Source organism: Sycon ciliatum, chromosome 13 (assembly GCF_964019385.1).
Source record: "Sycon ciliatum chromosome 13, ocSycCili1.1, whole genome shotgun sequence".
In the NCBI taxonomy this organism is placed as follows: Eukaryota; Metazoa; Porifera; class Calcarea; order Leucosolenida; family Sycettidae; genus Sycon; species Sycon ciliatum.
The window spans coordinates 22,569,720-22,594,652 of record NC_088655.1 but is presented as its reverse complement, the minus strand read 5'-3'; the positions used below and the strand labels follow the sequence as shown (position 1 = coordinate 22,594,652).

Here is a 24,933-nt window from a genome sequence, read left to right as displayed (position 1 = left end):
CAGTGCATGCAGTGCAGTACCATCACACACTCTTTGTGACTTCAGTTTAGTACTGAAGTACTAGTTACATCGGAAGTAACAGCTATGCGCCAAGTAAGTAAGTTAGTTAGTTTGAACCTCACAGTGCTAGTGACCGTTACCGCGCGCAGATCTCACCGCGGGCTCTGTAAAAGAACCGTTTGACATAGAGATTAGAGTTCGTCTCCTTTCCAAAGTAAGAGTAAAATGAATCAGCACGAGCCTGTTGAATCGACTCCCAAACGTTTCTTTAGTTCTTCTGAGGACGACCACGAATCACGATGCCATTATTCAAGCAGCAGTTTCCAAGAACACTGGCAATGCCACGGATTATGGCTGCGCATGTTCCGTCCGCTCTGCGAGGGACGCGGAAAGGAGAACATCGATTGGAAAACCACCAGTAGTGAAGTTCCGTCGCCCCTTCTATCTGCATTCTATGTCTATGCAAAAACGCAGGAGGAGCGGCACGCGGGGCTCTTCAGCCGCACATGTCGAGTGCTGCGCTTGACAGACGGAGTGCTGAAACAGCGAAAGAAGGACAGCCTCGAACGTCAGGTGCAGCACAAGGCACCTGTTACACCATTATTTCAGCGACATCGACGACACCAATGGCAACGACGCAGTAAAACTTACCTATTACGAATGGTTCTATCTGATGTTGCGCTTTGTCTTCGTGGAAGCGAAATGTAAGCCTCAATCAAAAAGGACGACGTTGTAATTGTATTCTTCATCGTTGACGGGAAAGAGATCCTGAAGTTGGGACCGTCGTGCATGTCGAAAAACCATCAAGGCGGACTGCAGGTCACTAGTGTGATCCTAAAAAAAAGGAGTTTATATACCAGTTTATACACCAGTTTATACACCAGTTTATATACCAGTTTAAATACCAGTTTATATTCTTGTCATCGAAGTACCTGTTATATGCAAAATACAAGTCTGGAGTGTTGTGTGGGGAGAGATGGGAGTTTGTATACAAGCTCAGTATAACAATTTATAATAATACGGTGACTCAACGGTGTATAGACCGTAGTACATGACATTGACAGTAGGAACGGCCTAGATTACGAGGCTGACCCCCAGGTCTGCGGCACGCGATATGTTGACAGTACATGTACGGACTTTCATTTACTTTTACTATGTTAACAAACCCGGCTCGAAAAGTAATACTAATAGTAATGAAAGACCATGGCCCATGGTACTGAATCTAGGACAAACGTGACAGCTACCGGGCACGGACTGCATGCACGACGACGCAGTGCCAGAAGTGACAGGTTGGACATTGATGGCTCTGCCGTCATGAAGGCTGGGAATCACCAGACTCCCATGCAGCTACTAGCAACGATACACCGGTACAGTCATGTGCATGTATTTCACCGCTGCCGACTTTGCGTAGTCCGCGCACGGTTTCGTTCTTTTTGCTGTGCCAATCCACCATAATTATGGAGTTGCCAGAATCAGCTACTGTGTTTATGAAGTTTGTCATGGCAGCCCCGAAGTACGCGTGGAGCTGGAATGACAGTTTTTTTCTGCCCCGCACACATTTCAGGTGTCACATTTTGACAACCAGTAGCTGCTGGGAATGCAATCGCATTATGCAGCTGCACGTGACATAGCCCTTTTGCTCACACCCAAATCTTCCGATTCCAGGGAATGAGCTGACAGTGGACGTCGACGGCCTAACGTAAAAACAAGGTACCACCGCGCCTAGGGCACACAAAGGACTTGTACCCTTGCGTAAGTTGCGACAACAACAACAGTTACGACTGCTACTACAGATACATGGTAACGTGAGACAAACAGCACCCAAGTTACAGTATGATAGGACCATTCAAAGCTACGCGTAACTCAATTCCGCTTCATTTTAGACCAACCGAACAAGCGTGGAAGTGAAAGACTGTGTTCGCTCGATTGTGAACGGCACAGCCAGAAACCTATGCTTCCAGTGATCACCAGATTGGTAGAGCAGGCAGTAGTGGGAGGCACCGTCGAAGATCTCCGCTATGGGTGCACGGTGAGTTGACTTTGGTCGAGACGTGTGCTGGGAATTGGTGAGTTTGAAGATGTCTGATAATCCAGGTGTCAAATGGCGCTTTTTTTCATAACGCGGCACTAAATCGGAAGATATCATCCGCATTAAATTGTAGTTTACTCGGAGCATCTCCAAAGGTAATGATTCTAAACACAATCTGCGTGCAGGTCCACGGAATGTCACTGGCTTAGAGAGCAGAGTTGAGACTCATAATTATGCCATGCATTTTGTACCCCCATGTCGCTTTGTGGGGCAGTCACAGCCGGTAGTGCAAAGAGGTGGAGAGGATGTGTCAGCACTGATTCTAGCCGTCTTCATTTCTTTGCGTTACAAGCGAGTGCTGGGTCTCTGAAATTTGAGCGCATTGAGCATGGCGTGATTTCAGCTGCCCCCAGAATAATTCTGTTGTGACTCAGGCTGTTACTGTATTACACTACGGCTCGCCGCTTGCGTTTAGCTCGCGTTTGATCAGATTTTGACGGTTTTGCGTCACGCGATCCTAACTCGAGCCGTGCGGTGATCAAATCCAGGCTTGGGTTTTCGGGGGCAGTTATAGAGCAAGGAGGGGGTCAGCTCGTTTCACAAAACTTCCATCTACGTTACTACTTATCGCTGTTCTCACACTTTACCATTTTAGCAGCTTGCATATGCCATTGATATATGTGGAAAGCGCGCATTTGCGCCATTTCTGGTGTATAAGAATGATCATTCCTCCATTATCATCATTATTATCCTCTACTGATGAGCTCCGACAGGGAGTGAAACAGCTGTCTAGAGGCGTGGAGCAATATTGTCTCTCAACGGAAGTGTCCTTGCTGGTGTCTGTATGGTTCGGCTGAAGAGCGCGTGGTTGTGATGAGTTGGGAATGCAATGAATTGAAAATATGGCCGAAAGCTCTGTCGCAATATTTACTTTACCACTGTTGTTACAATATCACGCATATACCATACCTGACGCTGTGAGTGACTACATTTAAAGTAAAGGGCATTCCTAGCTTTCCATTGAAGGTCCACTTTCAGTTGAATTGAGTAACATCACACGAAATGGCTTTCGAATCAGAGATTTCAATAAGGATAGGAAAACAGCGAGCGCAGTCATTCGCAGACACAGCAAAATGCCGTTATTTGAAACGTTTTCTCGTGGCTATATACAGGAAAGATTCACCACAACGAATTCCAAGAAAGCCAGCAAGGGGAATATAATTGTGAAAAAGGAGGAGAAATTCACTTTAAGAACACAGCAAGGAGGGACAATTCTATTACAAATTGTCCCACGGTGTAAGGGTGAAAAAGAGTGGAGGGTTTGAAAGTCGGCATTACATATACGTGCATACATGTAGGTGGTAGGTGAGAAATGTGAGAGCAGCTACGCGTTTATTCTGAAGGCATGCATCTCGGTTGGGTTGGCGTATGAAGATAGCTTCTAAAACATGAAGTTGTCGGACAATACTGTCGTATCGTACAAGAAGCATCAGTCATCATAAACAACGCTGCACTGGGGGTTAGACACGTGCTGACTTACGAACATCAGTACGGACATCATGGTTCATACCAGGCGTCACAGCTTCATCACTCTCACCCTCTCCGCTAACATACCAGTGGTTGCATTTCTTCTCTTGACTTTACATGCAGGCTGTGAAGGTCTTGACCAGCGACACGACTCTTCCCCAGTGGACGTACCATTGTTCATCATGGAAAATCCTCTCAAGTTATGCATGGTAGGTTACGCACGGCACCAATTTGCAAAATACGACAATTTCCTTTCAGTTAAGGGACAATTGTAAGGAGGAGGTCACCATCTTGGGGTACAGTGCGTAGGTGTGTTGACATTTTGAAAACCTACCTCTGAATTCGAGCAATTGATGAAAATCCACATGATCAAAACTCGGACGTTGAGCCAGTCCCATCAAAAAATTAATTAAAAATGAACCATGTCGTGTAGTTCCTGGCCCACTACGATTGCTGAAAAAACGCCGATTAATTAAAACAGCTCCTTTTTGAAAATGTTTTCAATGAGTGATGTGTCGCTTTATTTTGCTCTAATTGGTGCTTTTCTCCAATGTCATGCAGTCATATTTATTCAGCTTTTATTTCTTGTGTACTTGCGTACTGGTATTAGTTTAGTCCCACAACCTGCGATGAAATGATCAGCTGTAGCACCTACTCCACTTTTATGTTTATGTATGTATGTCATTCGGATCTTCCCAAGTCGCACATTGTACTGTTGAGATACCTAATTCAAATAAATCAATATCATACCATGGTTTGATGTGCAACATCTTGGAGCTCTGCTCTGCTCGGTGTCTGAGAATGACAAGTTTGACTCAGTGTTCCTGGCGGTCTGATCGAGCTGTTGATTGCTACGTAGTCGACATATATGCGTGATTTATCGACCACCCAATTTTCTATCTGGGATGTGTACTGAAATGTGCATACTGGTCTGGCATACGAAGTAGTGGTTGCGACTTCGGCGATGACTTGTAAGAAAGGGTTTGCTCCCCACACCGGAGCTCGCGCTATTCCGCCGACTTTACTTGACACTTGACTGACTCACGACTGCCATCCAGAGCACACGAGAAGTCCATCGAACCTTCGACTCGGCAAACCTGCAAGAAAGCACCACTCCCTGCTCAATACACAGTGTTTCGGGGAATTCACCCTTCATCAGTTGAGCTTGAGTAGGCTGAGGAAGATTGTGCCTGAATAGCACCACTTATATAGTGCTCTCCAGGCACAAACATCACCAGGGATACAAACTTACAGAGACACTCCGTTTCCAGCGCGACAAACACCTCGTGAACACCAGATAGCAGCGTGAGTCAGTGTCGCTCCTGGACGGTGAGACAGACGTCGAGGACCCTCGGTCATTCGCGGTCTGGCATACATACATGTTATCAGACAAATAGAAAGCCGACCGATTGACCAGTATTTTTCTGTTCATGTTACCCGAAACAAAAGACTTATACGGTGCGCCTAAGTTTCAAATTCTGAATAACACTCCACCAAGGCAACGATATAATTATTATTCAATTAGAGAGTGCGACAAGGCACACAGCTGATAGGGATACTGTGACATTCAACGACATGACGCTTACAGCTCCAATGGAACTACTTCCTCCGCGTCATAATATTGTCGCTTCCTAGAGCGATTTTTCAAATTAAATTTTTATTTTGTCCACTCGAAGGGCAAAGAAATCAGGTAGAAGTGGAGGGAGAGTATTGTCGACGGACCAAGCTTTAGTTTGTGGTCTCCGGCTTCGCTGCACTTGCAGCCAAGGTTGACGTCTGCATCATAGTTTGAGGCAGACCCTTCAGCACTCGACAATACGCTGAACAAGACGCGCGTTCAAATTCAGGTCAAGAAATTTCTTTTCCAAGCCATCCATGAATCCAGGCGGCAGGCGATGAACGCAAGCTAGCATTTTTCTAGTACACTGTAACGACCTTCCAGCGGGATAGGGTAAGCATTTCCGCACCTTCTTTCCTTGGCAAGCGCTTCTCTGATTTGTTGGTGTTTTCCTACCTGCTACCTTCGCAGCAACATGCGCCATTCGTAGCGCATTTTAGAAATTTGAGAAACACTTTCTCCTTGCCATCGTCAACTTCAGCATTTCGAATTGAGGAGAGATACCAGGATTCTTATACCCGAGCTTGCAGTCTTGATAAATGCCCACGCGAACGATGTGGGACGGCACGAACACCAGAAAAACGATACGCGCTCTGGGGCTGAATAGTTCGCAGCGGGATGAATTTGTTTGGTGCGGAAGAGAGCTCCGACAAAGTCTGAGACCACCACGGCTTCAGTAACAAGTAGACATTGCGCTGGAAGGGTCGCACCAATGTTCGAACAAAATAAACAGCGATTCCGACAGTCTGAATATTCTTGACAGTTTTGTGCCTTTTTGTGCACTACTAAAGTATCTGACTGCGTAGTATATTCTTACCTTGGTGGACTGTTGGTCATAACTCGTAACTTGTTGGACCTTTCTCCTCACTTAAAATTCACCACGGGTCAATTCCTGCACCCTGTATTGAATCAACACCGGAGGCTTGGTGGAAGGTGGGAATTTTCACGATTGCATCTTTGGTGTGTCTGTGTTTGCACAGGAGTCACGTTTTGTCGTCTGCAGGATTGTTGCTCTCCTGCTGATCATAGCAGCGTGCACCAATGCACAATGCCCTTTTCCCTGTTCCTGTACTGGAGTGACAGTGGACTGCTGGAAGAAAGGTTTCACGTCTGCACCAACTAGCTACCCGCCGAACACAGAAATTTTGTAAGAAAAGTATTAGCCAGACTCATATCAGTTTGCATGCGCCTGCATATTTTTAAGTCCGCACCAATTTGCGTCGTACTGTCCCATTCATTGTGAAACGCCATGATCGACAATGCCTTGTTATTTTGTACATGTATTTGGAGGAAACCAAATTACCACCAAAAGAAGGGATTAAGCTTTCGCAACGTTTAATATTAAAAGGTATTTGTTACCAGATTATTCAGCCTCGTCCATATTTACTTGAGGCAACAAACTTAGCTGAATCAAACACTTGGAATGAATAATAGTGGCAACAACATGTTGTGTAGCACGTCGCATGTGCCCTTCCCGGAGCTGCAAGATTTGAGTTAGCCGTCAGATGAGAAAAAGGGGCCTTTCGTTATTGACGACGCGATGACGTCTCGCGGCTTCACAGTAATCCCCAGTCCGTTGTGACGTAGATTCACTGATTAGAGTAACAAGGAAATCAGTTCTGAACAAATTCTGTCAGTCTTTCTCGTTGTGCGCCCTAAATTCATCGTTTACATCATACAGGCTGTACTCATGCTTGTCGACACATAGGACATGTTAACAGCTAAACTAGTCCTCCTTGTGCCTGTATAAAAGCATTAATGATCATGTCATTCTATTGCTTTGTTTTCATCCAGGGATTTGTCTCTGAATAGCATCAGCAACTTGCAAGGCACTGAGTTTGATGGTTTGAGGAATATGTTATCTCTGTAAGGCTGATACTCATACACCTGTACAGAAGTTTAATTCAGGCTTGGATACGCCAAAACATGAGCTTTGACAAGTAGTCGTTTCGTTTGAGAATCTGTGTTTCCAAGGATGGTAGAGGAAAATTGCCATCGTGTTTTGCCATACCGTTTAGTTGTCCTATTCTGGACATTCCAGATCCAGACAACCCATCTCCCGAACATGTTTACGAGCTCTCTCGAATCGCAAGTTTTGGCGTTCAGCTAAAAAAGTCACCGAGAAATTTTCTTTGGAGCTGTTTGCTTAAAGGTCATTGGAATGTATGTTCCAGAGTATGTAAGGCGCAGCCCCGGTTCCAATGGCACATAGGGGTGAACCATATATTGTAGTACTTCAGTACAATATATCTGCTCCGATAAGGCGATTACGGTGATTATGGTGCAGATACTTTTGAAGTATGAAGACAAAAGAAGGATCAAAGCATTCTTCTCACAGGTCACTCTAGAAGAGTGCTTGCAGATATTAGAGGAACAATGTGACACATCTCATGTCAATGTACATGTGTTCATGCCATCCTTTTTTCGGATAATTGCCAAGACCCTATCCCCGACCGACACCTCCCCCTACCTGCACGTCTCCCTGAGTGCAATTGCAAAGAAGTAATTCACTTTATGTCTGACTAACTCAACACTTTGGGTACCAGTTTAGAGTACTTCTTTGTAGCATGCAACTGCACCAGGGAGTTGTTTGGCGAGAATTTTAGTAGAAAGGCCTACAGTTCACAGAGACTGGGGAAACGTTCATGCTAGGTCTGAGAGGGACTGGTGGCATCCCTTGTAAGATTACCTGTCACTGTTTTTTCTTCTACCGTAGAAAACTTCAAGGCAACTCAATTTCCAGCCTGCCTGTAGGCATTTTCAAAGACCTAGCAAGAATGGAAACTCTGTAAGTATTTTCGGACCTAAAAGCACCCTAAGCTCCCCCCCCCCCTCCACCCACCCTTCCGCTCCCATCCAACTGTCTAACAATCTCGTCTCCTGCCTCAGTTTTTTAAATGGTATTGATGACCTCCCTGTGCAAAGCAAAAGGTAAAGGAAAATTGAGTACTGAAGTAGGACTTAACACACTCTTAAAATGTGCTCAAGCAGCGATACTCTGGCAATATCTTTTTTACTCTTGAATTTTTTTGTAAAAAGGCGCGGCGATACACATTCGGGAAAATACGGCATACCTGTCCCGAGAATGAGTGTGCATTACTTTAAGAGTTTGTTCGTTCCATGTCTACATTCCCTAGAATACACGCGCCTCACGTGATCTATCGCAACACTAGCATTGGACGATGCCAATCACATTGTGACTAACGCGAAGTCCTCCTTTTGTGTTTTCATGTCCAGAGGATTGCACATTAACAGGTTGCCGTCCCTGGCAAACAATCCGTTCGCTGGTTTGAGAAACCTGAAAACCTTGTAAGACTGACATCATGGAGCAGATGAGTGCTTTAGATGTCCTAATTAAACAGTATTATTAATTTAAAAGTTTTGCACGAGTCACAGAAAACCACGCGTCTTGATTGTGGTAACTTAAAGTTTCATGCCATAATTATAGCAATCTTCAGACAACTGATTACAGTGATGCACAGCTAGTATGGTATTTATACAGCAGCATAGGAAGGAATCTGTGAAGGTTTGAGGTCTGGTGGGTGCAAAAAGTCCTGGATGGAAAATGTGCCAAACTCGCATGGTCCTAGGCATGGGCGGGTAACGCTAGCATTATGGCTGGCATTATAGTCCCTCTTTTCCAGGTGGCATAATGCTGGCATTATAACACCAATTCGCATGCGAAAGTGGCATTACAAACATAATTGCCGGTCGACAACGAGGTCATGCATGAAGCTGGCTAGGTCCAGTTCCGAAAATCGTGCATCTGAACCCGTCCGGCTTCGTCCGGAGACTTGACGTTGCAAATCAACCTTCTCAGTGGATTGTCAGTGGAAGCTTCCTCCTTGCTGTTTAAAATTTTTTCTTCTATGCGTTGGCCTTGATCCAAGACGGCCTTCTTAAATTGACTTTTCCAACTTTCAAACTGGCATTATGGAGTAGTGTAAGCATTATAAGTGGCATTATACTCTCATATTATGAGCATTGGCTTTAGCATTATCGCAGCAAATAACTAGCATTACCCGCCCATGACTACATGGTCCGTGAGTGAGAAAAGAAATATGATATGGCAGGAAGGCTAGCAAGGCCGTGTGAAAGGATGATAATGGTAATGTGGCTTGCCTGCAATCACAATCATGCAGGTGCAAGATGCCACACACTTTGGTAAGCGCTTAAAATAATTTGGAGGAGAGGAGATACTTGCTCTTCAATGCACCAACAAAACAGGTGCAAGATGGAAATTTCCACGCGCTGTGATGGCTATAGGTGCTGAGAGTAGGCAAGGAACATGAAAAGAAAAGACCATGATGACGTGACGTCAAGCGAGGCTATATGCAAGATACCACACCCATAATTAGAAAGGTTGCAGACGGGTGCAAATGGCTGTCGCGCGTCATGTGGTTGCAAGTCACGTGACTCCGTACCCACCAAGCAGGAACTTGGCGGAGTGCCTGCACTTTGATACGAGCTCCGTTCGCTTGTTGAGGGAGGTGCTGCGATCGGATATGCTGATGTGATATTTCTCTGCGATACATAGGTTGCAACGCTTTGTGACATCGGTGTAAGCCCGTGCACGTTCCTTGATGGACCAGCCAATCTCATAGGCCTTGTCTGGTGTTTTAGGCTCCAGACATACTTTGCCAGCTCCGTACTTGCTTTAATAAAGTTTTGTATAGATCGACTCCGATGGACCGGAAATGACTAGTGTATGGGAACATCAGAGAACCAAGGAACCACAAGTTACGCTGTGATATCCAGTAGCACCACAGGTTACTTGACAAGTAGCTCATGTGTTAACATTGCACGACCCTGACCAATCCTTCAACAAATAACTAGCAATCAGCTCTTGCACGTCTTGGAGGATCGCTCCAACAGCCTTCCAACTTGGAAAGTTCTAGGCATAACAATAGCATAGGAAGGGAACGTGCTCGCAACCGAGACGCGCAAGCGTCATGGGAAAAATTCCTGCCTTTGCAGAAACTAGAATGAAGCCACCACGAAATGCTACTTGCCGAACAAAAGCCCACCATGACGAGAAACAAGAACTGCTCAACAACAACAAATCAGCAAGGACTGCAACAGTAGCGCAAGAGTCGGCAAGACGGCCCAGAAGTTGTACGTGTAGATCATCTGGGCATCTAGTGCACGCGCATTTCACATGCGTGCCACGCTCCAATCTAAAATCTCAAAATTTGCTAGAGCCCACGTCTACTTCCGGTGCCCGCGCTGTTACATCATACGTTTTCAGGTACCGGAGGGCCGCGGCTGTGCCGTAAATTGAAGTCAGTGAAGAGAATATTTGGATTCTTGATTTTCCGGCTGATGATGCATGGTATACACTCGAAATCCTCGACTGGAGTGCACAACTCTGGACTAGCCATTGGCGGACTATGCTCGGCCAATCGTCAAATAATGCTTTTGATTATGCCACAATTATGCCAACAAATATGCTTAATTATGCTCGGTTCCACTATGTATTCACGCTGTACATGGAGGATTGAGAAAACACGCATACACACACGGCCATGCCCTAAGCATAATATTTGTCTAAACCGAAAGATTATGCCGACCTTACACGTTGGAATCCGTATGTTATGCCGGAGCATAATTTTTTGACGAAATCCCAAGACTATGCCAAATATTATGCCGGCATAATCCGCCAAGGGCTATGACAAGGAGTCGTAACTGGGGTATTAAAAAAAAAACATCTGCAGGCTTTCTGACAAACCTGTATTATGCCCCTAAGCATAATTTTTGTCTAAACCAAAAGATTATGCCGACCTTACACGTTGGAATCCGTATGTTATGCCGGAGCATCATTTTTTGACGAAATCCCAAGATTATGGCAAATATTATGCCGGCATAATCCGCCAAGGGCTACTCTGAACTGCGATGTCTTGATTATCACTACTGGTACGACGAGACATCGATGCATAGGTGAAACTCAAGTGCAATGCTACTAGTGGACGACTCGTAGGCATTTTCCTAATCGGCCGGCCGAAAAATTGGCCGAAAACAATGGTTTTGAAGGAATCACTGATCTTTTCGCCGATTACGCAATTTTCGCACTGAATTCGCCGAAAATTGATGTCGGAGGGCCTCAACAGCATGCAAATACAATTTCTGTTGGCATTATGATGAATATCTGCGAAAGGTGACTGCAACTTATGGGCATTTCCGAAAACGGTCAGCAGTAAAAGACGCCGAAATCAATGGCTGTCAAGAAATCGCCGACACTTGCACCGAATTTACCAATTCCGCGCTGAATTCATCGAAAATGAATGTTCTAGTGCCTCTACAGCGCGTGTAAAGTAAACGTACATCTACACTGCGAGAGGTAGGCAGATGCGGATAATGCCGGCAGCAAAATTGGCAGAATTCGATACTTTTTCTGGTAAGTTTCATGCATGTTTGGTATGTGGATAAAGAAATGGAGCAGAATTCGAGGAATAGGGCTTGAAAGTGATAATGTCAAAACGGCCAGGGAGTAGTAAGTTGACATCAGATTTCTATTTTTGGATCCACTAAGGTGTGACTTTGCTATTGCCTAAGTATGTGGGTGCATAGCAACCCACTCATGTCGCATGCAGGTGTGACTTTTATTTCGCCACCAGTTGTAACCCCGCCCCCAGTAGCCAAGTCAGTCAGTTTCACTGGCTACATCAGCATGCTGTGGGTAAGACCGATTGAAATGTGCTTGGATCCATACAAAAACTGGATCCAAGTGGATCCAGTTTTTGAATTTTTGAAATTGTTGCTATGCTGTGACTTAGCACTTTCAAGCCCTATTGCCCGCTCTTAAAGTTTGTATGGTTCTGCCAATTTCACTGCTTTTCTGGCAGATTCTGCTCGAAAAGCAGTTGTAACCCCGCCCCCAGTGGCCGCCATTGGACAGGTTGAATTGATCGACTCGTTCGAGTGACTCAGCAAGTCGCCAGTCGAAAATTGGACGGCTAAGCATTACTAGGTAAATGGGATCGTTGTCTTTTTTGAAGGTGTTTCAGAGCGAATATTTGGCGATTTTCTATATTTTGGGCCACATCTAAGGAACACAGCGTTTCTGGACCAAACCGACATTGGGCGCTTTCGATTATACGTTTACACAATTCTGGAACTGTTTTGTAAAATTCTGGAACGACCAGAATGAGCGTATTCCGGCCTTGTAAACGAACGACTGGAATTCACAACGCATTTTTTCATGTCATGTCACAAACGAAATTGATGAATCGCAAAAAGAGATCACGTACACCCTCGCGATCGATCGCGCGCACGTACGTGGACCTAGCATCGCGCACACGTCGGCCAGGGAGGCTCTTCGCGTGCTTGAGTCATGACCAAAGCGGTAACACACCGACAGTGCAATTCTGGCGCCAGAATTAGAGAAATCCCGCCTTCTTTTCAGAATTGATGGATTCAACGGAATTGGATAAAATCATTTCTAACGACGGAATTTGTCACTTTTTGTGTAATCGAACTCTGCATCAAAAATAACTAATTCTAGAATTGACCGAAATGCGTGTAATCGAAAGCGCCCATTGTGTTTGAATGTGGTCAACCCAGGGATAAAAGGAGCCAACTTACCGACTGACTCCTAATGTATTTTCGTTGTGTGAAAATAATCAGTGAAGCCTAAGGAAGGGTGCGTTCTTCTATTCGCCTGTCTCTTCTAGAAAAGTCTGCTAGGAAGAGAAGAGATGAGAACATTTTTTCGAACGTGTCAGAAGAGATCCAGGGATTTCTCCCAGTGCGCCTCGGCGAACAGAATTTTTTTCCAGTTTGTCACGGCACACCGGAAATTATTTTAAGGATGCGATTATCCAAATGCTTTTTTTGCCAGAAAACGACCCAAAGTCCCCTTCGTGCATGCGCAAGTATCAAAACGCGGGAATCCTCCACTTTCTTCCACCTCAAGAGCCGGAAGACCCAGCAGAGCTTGGCGAAGTCTGCTGGTTTTTGCAGATGATAAGTGAGCGCTCTTCCAAGTTTTGGAGATTTTGGCAGAGGATAAACAAAAGCACCATAAGAAAGCTGGGTGATTTGCCACTTCAGCGCCAACGTTCCGCGCGATCCATTTCACCGCCAGCACTTCAGCGCATGATTTCAATGCGCCACCTTCTTCAGCGCCGTGGTCAAGTACAGCACCAGCAACTCATCGCGAAAAAGTGAGGCGCGGTAGTTTACAGGGCGAAGAAAGTTCAGGGAGATAATGTATAGAGCGATAAAGTACACTACCTTATTAAAGGTTAGCGCGATCAAGTACAGTGGAGCGTGATCATAATAATACAGCCCGAAATCATAATCTTTTACACTCATATTCATTACAGACGCACAATGTCATGTATATGTTCGGTTGTTGGGAGACCTTCCACCGTTCACATGCTTGAACATTGTACAGCTGGCGAAATAGAGGGGACAGCACTTCAAACGCTCCGTCCATGTACAATTAATCATACTTGCCTACTCGCCATGGGGATGACCCTATAATAACGAGAGAGCTTGGAAGCTCAGGGCCCTACGCTATGCTTTTGTGCCTTGATGACCTAGACAAAAAAAGAGCATAGGGATGTTATAAATTCTTTAAAAAAATCCTTTTTTTTTAAGACATAACCTGGGATTCGAACCCGCACTATCGCGCGCCCTGCATGCATCCCCCGATACACTTCGCATACATACAAATTCTTCCAAGTTGTTTCACATTGTGATCTTGCATTTGAAAGCCCTATTTAAATATGCATTATGGCCGGCCGTCTTTGATGGCACGGTACGGTAGGGGATAGGTACGGGACAGGTACGATCGAGGGTAATACGACACCGTCTCCCGTACCGTACCGTACCATCAAACACAGCTGGCCACATACAGCTGCCCGCAATATTCAAATAGGGCTTTCAAACGCAAGATAATAACGTGAAGCAACTTGGAAGAATGGGTATGAATGCGAAGTGTATGGGGGAATGCATGTAGGGCGATATTGCGGGTTCGAATCCCAGGATATGCCTAAAAAAAAATAGGAGAATTGAAAAATTTATAACATCCTATGCTTTTTTGCCGTCAGATACGGATAGCGCCAGGCGTGACACAAACAAACACACAAACAAACACACAAATACCAAATTAAAGCTGTGTGGACCCTGGCTAGCGCCAGACGTTACTGAAGTAACGTCTTCTGCATAGGTACGGGAATAAAATCCATTGGCAGCCACTGGCTATGCGACTCTGTTGTTGTTTGCTGTGTTGTATGGGCGGAGCACTAAGAACAAGAGAGAAAAGGACCTAGAACATAAGTTACAAGTTATGTCTATGATCGTTTGGTCGGATTCGAATCCAGATCTCAGATCCGTCAGATCCTTTAGAATCAACCGATCACTTTGTTTGGACCTTGGCCCCACCTTCCAACCCGGCGAATATTTAGATTGTGATAAAAACGATTCAAAGCCTCTCAATTATTTTGTAATACTGCGCGTGATCTACGCATTTCTTCTTTGGAGCGCTGTGTGACACGTAGCTTTGCGTGCACCAGTGTCTTCGTTGTTGAGAGTTCTTGAGAAGACGAGCAAGTTGTCGTTTCGGTTTCTGATGTGCGGTGGAAAGCGTCTCCACGCGTACGGTGCGCATTTAGTTATATTCATTGCATTATAAGAATAATAATAATTATAATATACTTTCACAGAAAACAAGCTCGGTGCAGCACTAATCATGGGAGGGGAACCCGACCCTCCACCATCGCCAACTAACGAAGGATGTGACCTGGCCGGTGACGGGCCGACCGAGCACCCCTGACACACAACACAGCGGAACGTAGCAGCGCGAAAGACACCCTACAGGGATAGTAACCCATCAATGACGAATAGCTACCGTAGTTCCGCGCATATAAGCCCATGGGCCTATATCCGGATATAAGCCCTCCTCCGTTTATAGGCCCATGGGCTAATAAACAGACCCAAACACCGTAGTACAGCATGTCAGTGCAGACTACATTACCAGTACCGGTACCTACAGTAGGCGGACAACCGCGCACGGACTTGTACTTTTTCGAGTGCCAGCAGCCTTCAAAATTCGAATTTAAGCCCAGGGCTAAAACGAACCATTATTACCGAATCTTTTTCCCGGAAAATGCATTATTTCGTATATTAGCCCATGGGCTTATATGCGTGGAACTACGGTACCTCCCGAAGATTGAGATGTAAGCAGGCAAAGGCGCCTGAGGAAGGCCAATTTGCCAAGTTGACGAAGTAAAAAATGGCGCTGACAGGTCTCCGTAAAGAGCGAAAGGCGTTGTGATCGCACGAGTCGTACGAAAAGTCAACAAAAGTCGACTAGACGTACCACGATGAGTACAAATATGATTTTTACCCGACATATACGCACCAGGGTCACATGTGGATCCGACGGATCCAGTCAACCCTGCTCCCGGGGCAGAGTTGGTCTTATCCAAATCCGAAGGATCTGGATCTGGATTTGACCAATCGATCTCTGCAGATCCAGTGGATCCGACGGATCTGGATCTGGATCCAACCAAACGATCATGGCCTAACAGTCCATCAAGGTAACGGGGTAATAACACTCAGATAGTGTGACAACAAGAAGGGATGCGCCACGAAGATATGCACGAGCTTTGTCCATCGGCAACAAAGAATGTCGAACGTTGCAGGGTAATGTGTCTTGTTGTCGCACTATCTGACTGTTATTATCTTGTTACCTTGGTGGACTGTTAGTCATAACTAGTTACTTAGAGGTACTTTTCTCTTTTCATATCAGTATTGGCTCTACGTCCGAGTTTTTAAAAAGAGAGAAAAAGAAAACCACCCAAAAAAGAAAACAAACTGGTAAAAGAGCCACGCGACATAACAATTTGTTAGAGGCTTGAAATTGGGTACCGGTATATCCAGAATCGATTTACAGAAAAACCCCAGAAATGAAGTGTTGAAGTGACAAATCAGTGAAGAGTGTTGTACGAAAACTTATTTGAATTGTCTTTTTTGTGATGTTTTGTCTTTTTGTTCTCTCTCGTAATAGTGCATGCAGGTGTGAATTATTATCAGTTCTCAGCGCTCCTCATTTATTAACCCATCCTAACCGGTGTGCCCACTTCATTCCTCATGATGGTTATTTATGACCGAAACGTTGAATTGAAATTTTTTCCTGAAATGAATTTGTGAAAAGCATTGATTGAGTGTGAGCCAGTGTTGCTCACAAGCCAAATTTTTTCCATCTTTTTTTCTTTTAAGTCTTCACATCATGCACATGCATGTCGACAAAATACGAATCCTTACAACTAAATTAGTCCTCCTGGTGTCTGTATAAAAGTGTTTGACTATGCCATTCTCTTGTTTTGTTTTCATCCAGGTATTTGTTTAGGAATGTGATAACCTCCTTGCAAAGCAATGTGTTCAATGGTCTGAGCAGTCTAGCAGCCCTGTAAGATTGCTATACCTGAGTAGAAATCTAATCATGGCATTTATAACCCAAAACATAAACTTTGACAAGTAGTAATTTTGTTAGCGAAGATCTGTTTCCAAAGGAGATAGAGGAAAATTCTCCCCACGTGCTGCCATGCCGTTTAGCTCTCCTAATCCAGAATTTCCATATCCAGGCAACACTAACTACCGAGCATATTTCTGAGCTTAAGCTACAAAATGGCATCGGGAACTTTCACAAGACAAGTTTGCTTGCATAAATCACTATAATTATTATTATGTTCCTGGGTAACCGGCAACTACCGCTTCCTATGCATTGCCCGGACATTGGGGAGGTGTACATAACGTTACATGTACTGTGGTATACCTGTTTCGACCCGGCGCCCATAGTGCAGAGGACATGCTGATGAAGGCAACAGAACAATTCCAGCTTTCTTCTCACAGGTCACTCTAGAAGAGTGTTCACACATGTTAGAGGAACAATGCGATGTACATATATATGCAATTTCCAACAACTCTCCCCACCAAAAAAATCTCCTTGAGTGTAATTGCCAAGAATGAATTACGTAACTTCATGTACGACTATGTCCATATTTGATTGCCAGTTTAGTGTAGTTCCTTGGAGCATGCAATCACCTGTACCACTGATTTGCTCGCTGGGATTATTGTTCACATGTCCTACAGTCCACAGAGGCATTGAGGCTGGAGAACCCTTCATACAAAGTAAACGAACACTAGTGGTATCTTTTGTAAGAAAACGGTCCATCTCTGGTATTTCTGCCACAGACACCTTCACGACAACAAACTTTCGAGCCTGCCTGTAGGCATTTTCAGGGACCTAACAAGCCTGCAATATCTGTAAGTATTTCAGACCTTAAGGTACCCTCTCCTACCCACTTCCAGCTCCCACCCAGCTGGCTTACAATGGGCGCTTTCGATTACACGTTTACACCATTCTGGAACTGTTTTTTTAATGCTGGAATGACCAGAATGAGCGGATTCCGGCCTTATAAACGAACGACTGGAATTCACAACGCATTTTGTTCATGTTACTCATGTCATGTCACAAACAAAATTGATGATAAACGTAAAAAAAAGATCACGTACACCCTCGCGCGCACGTGGACCGGTCGACCCAGCATCGCGCACACGCCGGCCAGGGAGGCTCTTCACGCACTTCGGTAATGACAAGACCGGTGACACACCGACTGTGCAATTCTGGCGTCAGAATTAGAGAAATTCTGCCCTCCCTTCAGAATTGACAGATTTGACGGAATTGGATAAAACCAATTCTAACGATGGAATTTGTCACTTTTTGTGTAATCGAACTGTGCATCAACAATAACTAATTCTAGAATTGACCGAAATGCGTGTAATCGAAAGCGCCCAATATCTTCTTCAGCCTCTCAGCTAAGTCCGCTGTCACATCGAAACAAGCCACTTTGGAGCTTGTTATTGCTCGTGCTCAGCTGGCTTGTGTGCTCTCTGTCGAGCGGTCACACCCGACCTTGAGTGCAAAGATTGAATGGCTCGTTTTCCTTGCTCGCCACATTTTGAATATCTCGAAACACGCCAACGTTCGCAAGAGATCGGAAAGCAGGACGGTGGCGCTCTACAACTGTACTTGTTGTAAGGTTCAGTTTTGATGAAGAAGTAAGCCTGGATAGTGCTTTTTTTTTTGCTCGGCGTGCATGAACGCGATAATTCAGGTGGTGTTTCCTGATGTTGAGCTTTCGGCTCCACTGGTTGCTGTTCTTCAACTTTGTCGCAATCCACTCTCTGATTCGTACCCGGCTCTTGTCATGAATGCAGTAGTGAGTTGCGTGAGGTTGGTGCCTTTTCTCGGCCTCCAACCCCAGCACCATCAATCTACGCTCTAGAGGCACCGGCATTCCAGGTATCTATGGTCACAGGAAATCAAAATCGAACTGAACTGCTGGATAGACAGACACGCGGTCAAACCCAAAGGCAAAGGCATAACACGGAAACAAGAAAGAACATCGATAACATTTCCTCATTTCAGTTCCTCCTGTCCACTACATGGTGTGTTCCAAGCTCACTCAAATTATTGTTTGAATTTCTGGTTTCAGCCACTTGTCCAAGCTGTGGCTAAAACAAGCCAAAACGGATGAGAGTCAGCAAAGGCTGAAAGTCGCGGGCAGGGCATTTTCAGCCATTTCCATGGCAATGGTGTTGTAAATAATCGCCTTTTTCGGCTGAACGCCAGAATTGATCTCAGTGTGATCGCGACCTTAGTTAATAATAAAGCACTCTTGCTGATTTGTATCCAATTTACCTCTCCCCCCCCCCAACCCTAAAAAAACCGGGCTGTGTTTCCCCCGCAGTTTGAGTTCTCTGACATACACCACAGTATCTGCCTTAAAACAGATTTTTGTTCACAAGACTCGCTTCGACCAGGCACTATGACTATGAGCTCCACTGATGAGGTGCAGCAAGGTCTAATCAGCTGCCGAACGCGTATTTACCTGATTTTACCTCGCACTTGACTATAAGTCGAAACTCATTTCCAAGTCATCCAACTACAACTAGTTGTATCCATACATTCACATGAGTAGGGTATCACATTCGATTGTAAGTAGTAACATCTTCATTGCCCTTGACAGTTATTTAAAAATGTGTGAAATACATTCAGCGAAATACGGTATACCTCTCCGGAGAAAGAGATTGCGTTACTTTGAGAGTTTCCTCCTTCCCTTTTTTAAATTCCCTACAATGCACGCAAATCACTAGATCTATTACAACACCGGCATTGGACTACCGTAAAGTCTTGTATAAAAGCCGCACTTGAATAGAAGCCGCCCTCGAATAGAAGCCGCAACTTTGGGCCCATCAAATCACACAATAATAAGCCTGGTTTTAGTGTTAACATACATAGAAAAACCTGTCTTGTATAGAAGCCTGTCTCATATAGAAGCCTGCAAAATTTCACCAGGAGAGTCATAGAAGCCGCGGCTTTTATACAAGACGTTACGGTATGCCAATGGCATTGCGAATAACGTGAAGTCCATCTTTTGTGTTTCTATGTCCAGGGGATTGCAACAGAATAGCTTTCGGTCCTTGCAAAGCAATGCGTTCGCTGATTTGAAAGACCTGAGAAACCTGTAAGACTGATCGCATTGAGTAGACGTGTATGTGTGTGCTTTGGATGCCCAAAATCAAGAGTACTATGAATTTTATAACGCCTCGATAATACAGTACTGTACAAGCAGAAATATTCGTCTGGAATTTTATTTCGTCTTTGTCGTCCAAGGAGGTTTTCGACTAAATTAAGTGCCGGACTAATGTCGGTTTGTGGAAAGGAAAAGGACATATGGATTCGAGTTAAGAGTAACTCTCCATCACTGTAACTGGATACTATATACAGTCAGAAAGTGCAATAACTAGGCTCAAAACTGACAAGAGTACTGAGACATTCCTTTCCACATTTATTTATGGCTCAACATCCGAGTTTCAAATTGCACACCTAATGTCGATTTGTCCAGCTTTTCAATACACTCTTATGATTCATGGACGAAATTTATAACCAGACGATCTCCCTTTCTTTGGAGTTGGACGAAATTATTGACCGAAGAAAATTTCTGCCTTACAGTACTGGTCTACCACTATAACAATTTAGATGGACAAATAACAATTTAGATGGACAAATAACAATTTAGATGGACAAATAACAATTTAGATGGACAAATAACAATTTAGATGGACAAATAACAATTTAGATGGACAAATAGCAATTTAGATGGACAAATAACAATTTAGATGGACGAATAAGCTGCAGAAACTAGCAGCAGTTTTACACGCCGAATAGTAATCGTCGGCTAATCAAGCGTATAGAGATTGACCCCAGTTGGAGAGTCGCTCGGATGGATAGCCAGACATTGTTTGGAACACGTCCTTGAATCATGGGTTGGAGGTATTGTCCAAAGATCTTGCCAGTATAGTCATCAACATACATGTACATCCGCAGTCGTTTCTCACAGCTGACACATTCAGCTTGTTCTTGTCGCGTTTGCGTGCACCTTACCCTCCTACTTTTAGCGACCCTCACTGAGCTCCTCTCTCACTCTCCGTGCCTGACCCAGGCTGAGAATTTCTGCTTTTGCCGGGCGAACATTGATCTTGCTGTTTGGCTAGAGTTCAAAGTTTAGAACTGCTTTATATCGCAATCGAATCGCACTACTATTTTTTTCCTTGTGTGATAATATTCAGTGAAGCCGGATTACACCCCAAGAGTCTAAAAAAAAGCCAGAATGTGCGCAATGCTGAGCTCTGCTAAAGGGTCATGTACATTTCAGTACGTGTGTAGCAGTTTCATAGATCCACATCTAAGCGCAAAGTATTAGTTGCAGTAGAAATTTTTCACTTAAGAAAGACTTTCAGTGTTTTTGCCAGAAATGGATGGGGACAAACTCTTTTTTTGTTGCTTCCATGTTCTCTTCCTGCTAAGTCGAGTGGATCATAAAAACTTTAGCTCATCGACTTTCGGACCTGAAGAGGAGGGTGCGGCTGAAACCCCAGTGCAGTTTACACGTTTACAAAGCAAGTTTTGGAGACCAAGTCTTGCATACTGCCACAATGAGGACCAATTTAGCTGTGAGCAGCTTCTACTTGTCGGCATGTATGAGTAAAATATAAGCGATGATTGTAGGGCACACAACGTGAAAGAACAATAGGATTTGTTTACAACTTTATTTCTTACAGACATCAGTGAATCTACGGAACAATGGAATGGGCACTTCTTGAAACTATTCCTGTCTAGACAAATTGAAGGGAAAATGGAGGAAAGAGAGAAGCAAAAAAGTGATGATAATACACCACCCCAAAATTGTACTACATGGATACACCAGGAATGGCTCAGCAAAACATGAACAACTAAAATTGGAACATGGAAATTGTCCGCACACGTTAAGCGTTCTAGTCAACCAACTACACCAGATTTTGAAGTCAGACATGCACAATCTAGCACAAAATAGCAAGGAGCACTGAGCCGTGCAACGCTAGGAAAGTCAGCTTGAGCACTGCTCGATAGCGCTAACCAACGGCCTTCCAACTTGGAAGGTTCATGGATATTAGTGCTAATTCCAAAGAGGGGACTAGATTGTGCACGTCTGACTGTTCAAAATCTGGTTTAGTTGGTGGACTCGATCGCATAACTTGTGCCCACAATTTACATGGTCCAATTTTTCCTAGCCTCACCATTTGAGTTCTTCACGAACAACTAAAACAGTCGTCCTTGTGGCTGTAGAAAATAACTTTTGACTATGCCATTCTTTTGTTTTGTTTTCATCCAGGCAGTTACATGAGAATCAGTTCAGCTCCTTGCAAGGCAATGAGTTCGATGGGTTGAGAAATCTGACATATCTGTGAGGCTGATATACCTGAGCAGAACTCTAACTGTGGCAATGATACTATATAGCAGGAAATTTTCGGACGGAAATATTTTCGGACAAAGCCGAAATTCGACCTTTCGTACGGATTTTATTTTCGTACAGTGCTGCATACTGAATGCACGTGTTCGCAAGCATGCAGTACGCAGGTATAGTGTACATAATTTGACATGAGCAAATTTTAGTATGGAATTTATTTTAGTACAAAAGAGGCCGTGTACGAAATCGTACGAAAATAAATTCCTTCGGAAAATTTCCTGCTATACAGTACCCCAAAACACGAGCTTTGACAAGTAATCATTTCGTTTGAGAATCTCCGTTTCCAAGGATGATAGAGGAACGTTTCCACCATATTTTGCCATACCGTTTAGCTCTCTGAATCTGGACTTTCCAGATCCGGCAACCCCATCTATTGGGCAGGTTTCTGACCCCTGTCAAATCGCAAGTGTTGGCTTTTAAAGCTACCAAATGGCATCATAAAATTTTTTGTAAGACAAGTTTGCTTGCAGGTATTTAGTGTGTGTGTTCCTTAGTAACTGGCCTCCCCCAATTCCACTGTGCCCGGATGGTGGGAGGTCTACGTGCATGTGTCCATTCCATCCCTTTTTAGAATAACTGCTAAGACTTTACACCCCCACCTCCAAACCCACAGGTCTCCCTGATTGTGATTTTCACTAACGAATTCTCATTATTTTGCAACATTAAAGTCCAGATCTGGGTACCGTTTAGAGTAGATATTTGTAGCATGCAAACAACTGCACCAGGGAATTGTTTGGCGGGATATTGGTCACAATTCCTACAGTCCATAGAGGCTTTGAGACTGGGAAAACCTTCGTATTAAGTCAGCGAGGCACCAGTAGCATCCTCTCTAAGATGAACTCTCTGTCACTGTTATTTCTGCCATCATAGATTGCTTGAATACAACTCACTTTCCAGCCTGCCTGTAGGCATTTTCAAAGACCTAACAAGTCTTCAAAATCTGTAAGTATTTCAGGTCAAAAGAGCTCCTCCCCCCCCCCCCCCACCCAAACACACACACACACCCAGAACCACTTCCAGCTCCCTCCCAACTGTCGAACAATCTCTTCTCCAGCCTTCGTCTTAAAAAGGAATTGCATTATTGGTCACATCCCCTCATAAACTTAGAAGTTGTGACTTCGGTGGTATTAGTGGTGAAGTTGGTTGTTCCAACGAGAAACACATGCTTCCTGCTGAACTTGACGCTGGACTGACTCACGACTGCCATCCGGAGCACACGAGGAGCACGTCGCACCTTCCAATCGGCTGCAAGAAAGCACCTTTCCCTGCTCAATACACAGTGTTTCGCAGAATTCACCCCTCATCAGTTGAGCTTATTGTTATTATTATTAGACACAATCTCATAGCATGTGACAAGCATAGCTAATGCAGGGACAGAATCCCCTGAGACAAGGGCGTTGAGCCAGCCACGGCAATAGTAAGCTAGCAAAACAAAGCAAATATGAATTAAAGCAGAAAATGAATGGAAAATTACAAAGAAAAACGATTAACGGAAGTGAGCACTATCAAAATTCGGGCATCACCCAGGTATTCGAGAATGTTCTTCGATGATAATTATTGCGTCTAGTTCAGTTGTGATAGTACATCTTTAAACTGACCAATAGAAGAACAAGTTTTCAGACCGTATGGTAATGATAACCAATGAGAGTAGCCGGAAAACAAAGGGGACTTTAGATACTGGGCTGACTTAACAAGAGGCAGGATGAGCGCGTTACGGGTTGAGCTTGTCGAAAACCAATTGTACTTCATCATGTGTGAAGGGGTTTTGTGAAGAAATATTTTATGAACCAGTGTAGCTTGAGTAGGCTTAGGAAGAATGTGCCTGAAAAGCATCAATTATATAATGCTCTCCAGGCCAAACCATCACCAGGGATAGAAACTTACAGAGACGCTTCGTTTCCGGCGCGACAAATACCTCGGGAGGCCCCAGGTAGCAGCGTGAGTCAGAGGCGGTAATGGAGTTTTGCTAAACAGATTTTGAGAACCAGTAATTATTCAGAGCGCTTTCATCTCCCAACAACTAATCCTACATCCGCGTGAGGGAAAACAATACGAACTTCGAAGTTGCTACTTCGGCTGTAATAGTGATCAATTTGGTCAAGTGTCTACTTCGGTAAGAAGCATGTGTTCTCCTTTGGTACTTGGAACAACCAACTTCATCACTAATAATCGCACGTGCACCCGCAGGTCGGAAACTGCCCCCACTGGAGCTGCGCACTTGCATTGTGGTTTGCCCGTATTGTCCAATGCCCTTACCAGTATCGCCATCAACCTACACATACACCTGGCTAGGTTCTTCACTTTCAGCTTATGCTTTTCTTGGCCGCACGCACCTCACCCTCCTATTTTTGTTCCCTGGTTCTTTTTCTCTCCTCTCCTCCATGCGCTCTCACAGCCGACTCACTGCTACCCCATTGGCCGAATAGTACCGTTCACCATTTGAAATGGTTCTTTTTCGTTCCTGTATTATAATCTGATATTTTGGAACAGAATAATCAGACCTTGCACACAAAATAATTACCGGTATCTGGTTTGAACAAGGATTGTCTTGGTTGAAGACGCGGCAGGTGTTTCGTGAGGGCGACCCTCTCTTATACCCTCTCTCTCTCTGCATATTCTTTCCCTGCTTAGGCGAATCCGCAACAACAACCTCGTGTCATTGCCTATCGGGATTTTTGACAGTTCACCAAATCTTTCCGTTATGTAAGTGAACAAATGTCTGCACCTGCGGGAGGGGAGGAAGAGGGGAGGGGAGGAAGAGTTTGGGAATGGGTTGGGAAGGAAGGGCCATCTTTTCTTTCATTTGTTTCTTGGAACAGACCAGTGTTTGCAGGACACTCCACTACTACAGATATGAAAAAATCACAGTCACCACTCCCGCTGCATAGCTCGCTGGGTAT

The 24,933-nt window shown here is 44.5% G+C and overlaps 1 protein-coding gene and 1 long non-coding RNA gene across 2 annotated transcripts; both read left to right on the top strand.

Moving 5' to 3' along the window:
• Positions 1-3,683: 3,683 nt before the first annotated feature.
• Positions 3,684-8,539, top strand: LOC135830074 (slit homolog 2 protein-like). Its single transcript, XM_065342461.1, has 5 exons — positions 3,684-3,765; positions 6,155-6,321; positions 6,969-7,040; positions 7,891-7,962; positions 8,412-8,539. Exons 1-5 carry the CDS (start codon positions 3,739-3,741, stop codon positions 8,485-8,487), a joined length of 414 nt encoding a protein of 137 aa, XP_065198533.1. The 5' UTR covers positions 3,684-3,738; the 3' UTR covers positions 8,488-8,539.
• A 3,501-nt stretch (positions 8,540-12,040) lies between these two features.
• Positions 12,041-24,704, top strand: LOC135830073 (uncharacterized). The gene is made up of 7 exons (XR_010555988.1): positions 12,041-12,141; positions 16,519-16,590; positions 17,376-17,447; positions 19,640-19,711; positions 21,899-21,970; positions 22,904-22,975; positions 24,665-24,704. It is a non-coding gene; the product is annotated as an uncharacterized LOC135830073 (long non-coding RNA).
• The last annotated feature ends 229 nt before the right edge of the window (positions 24,705-24,933 follow it).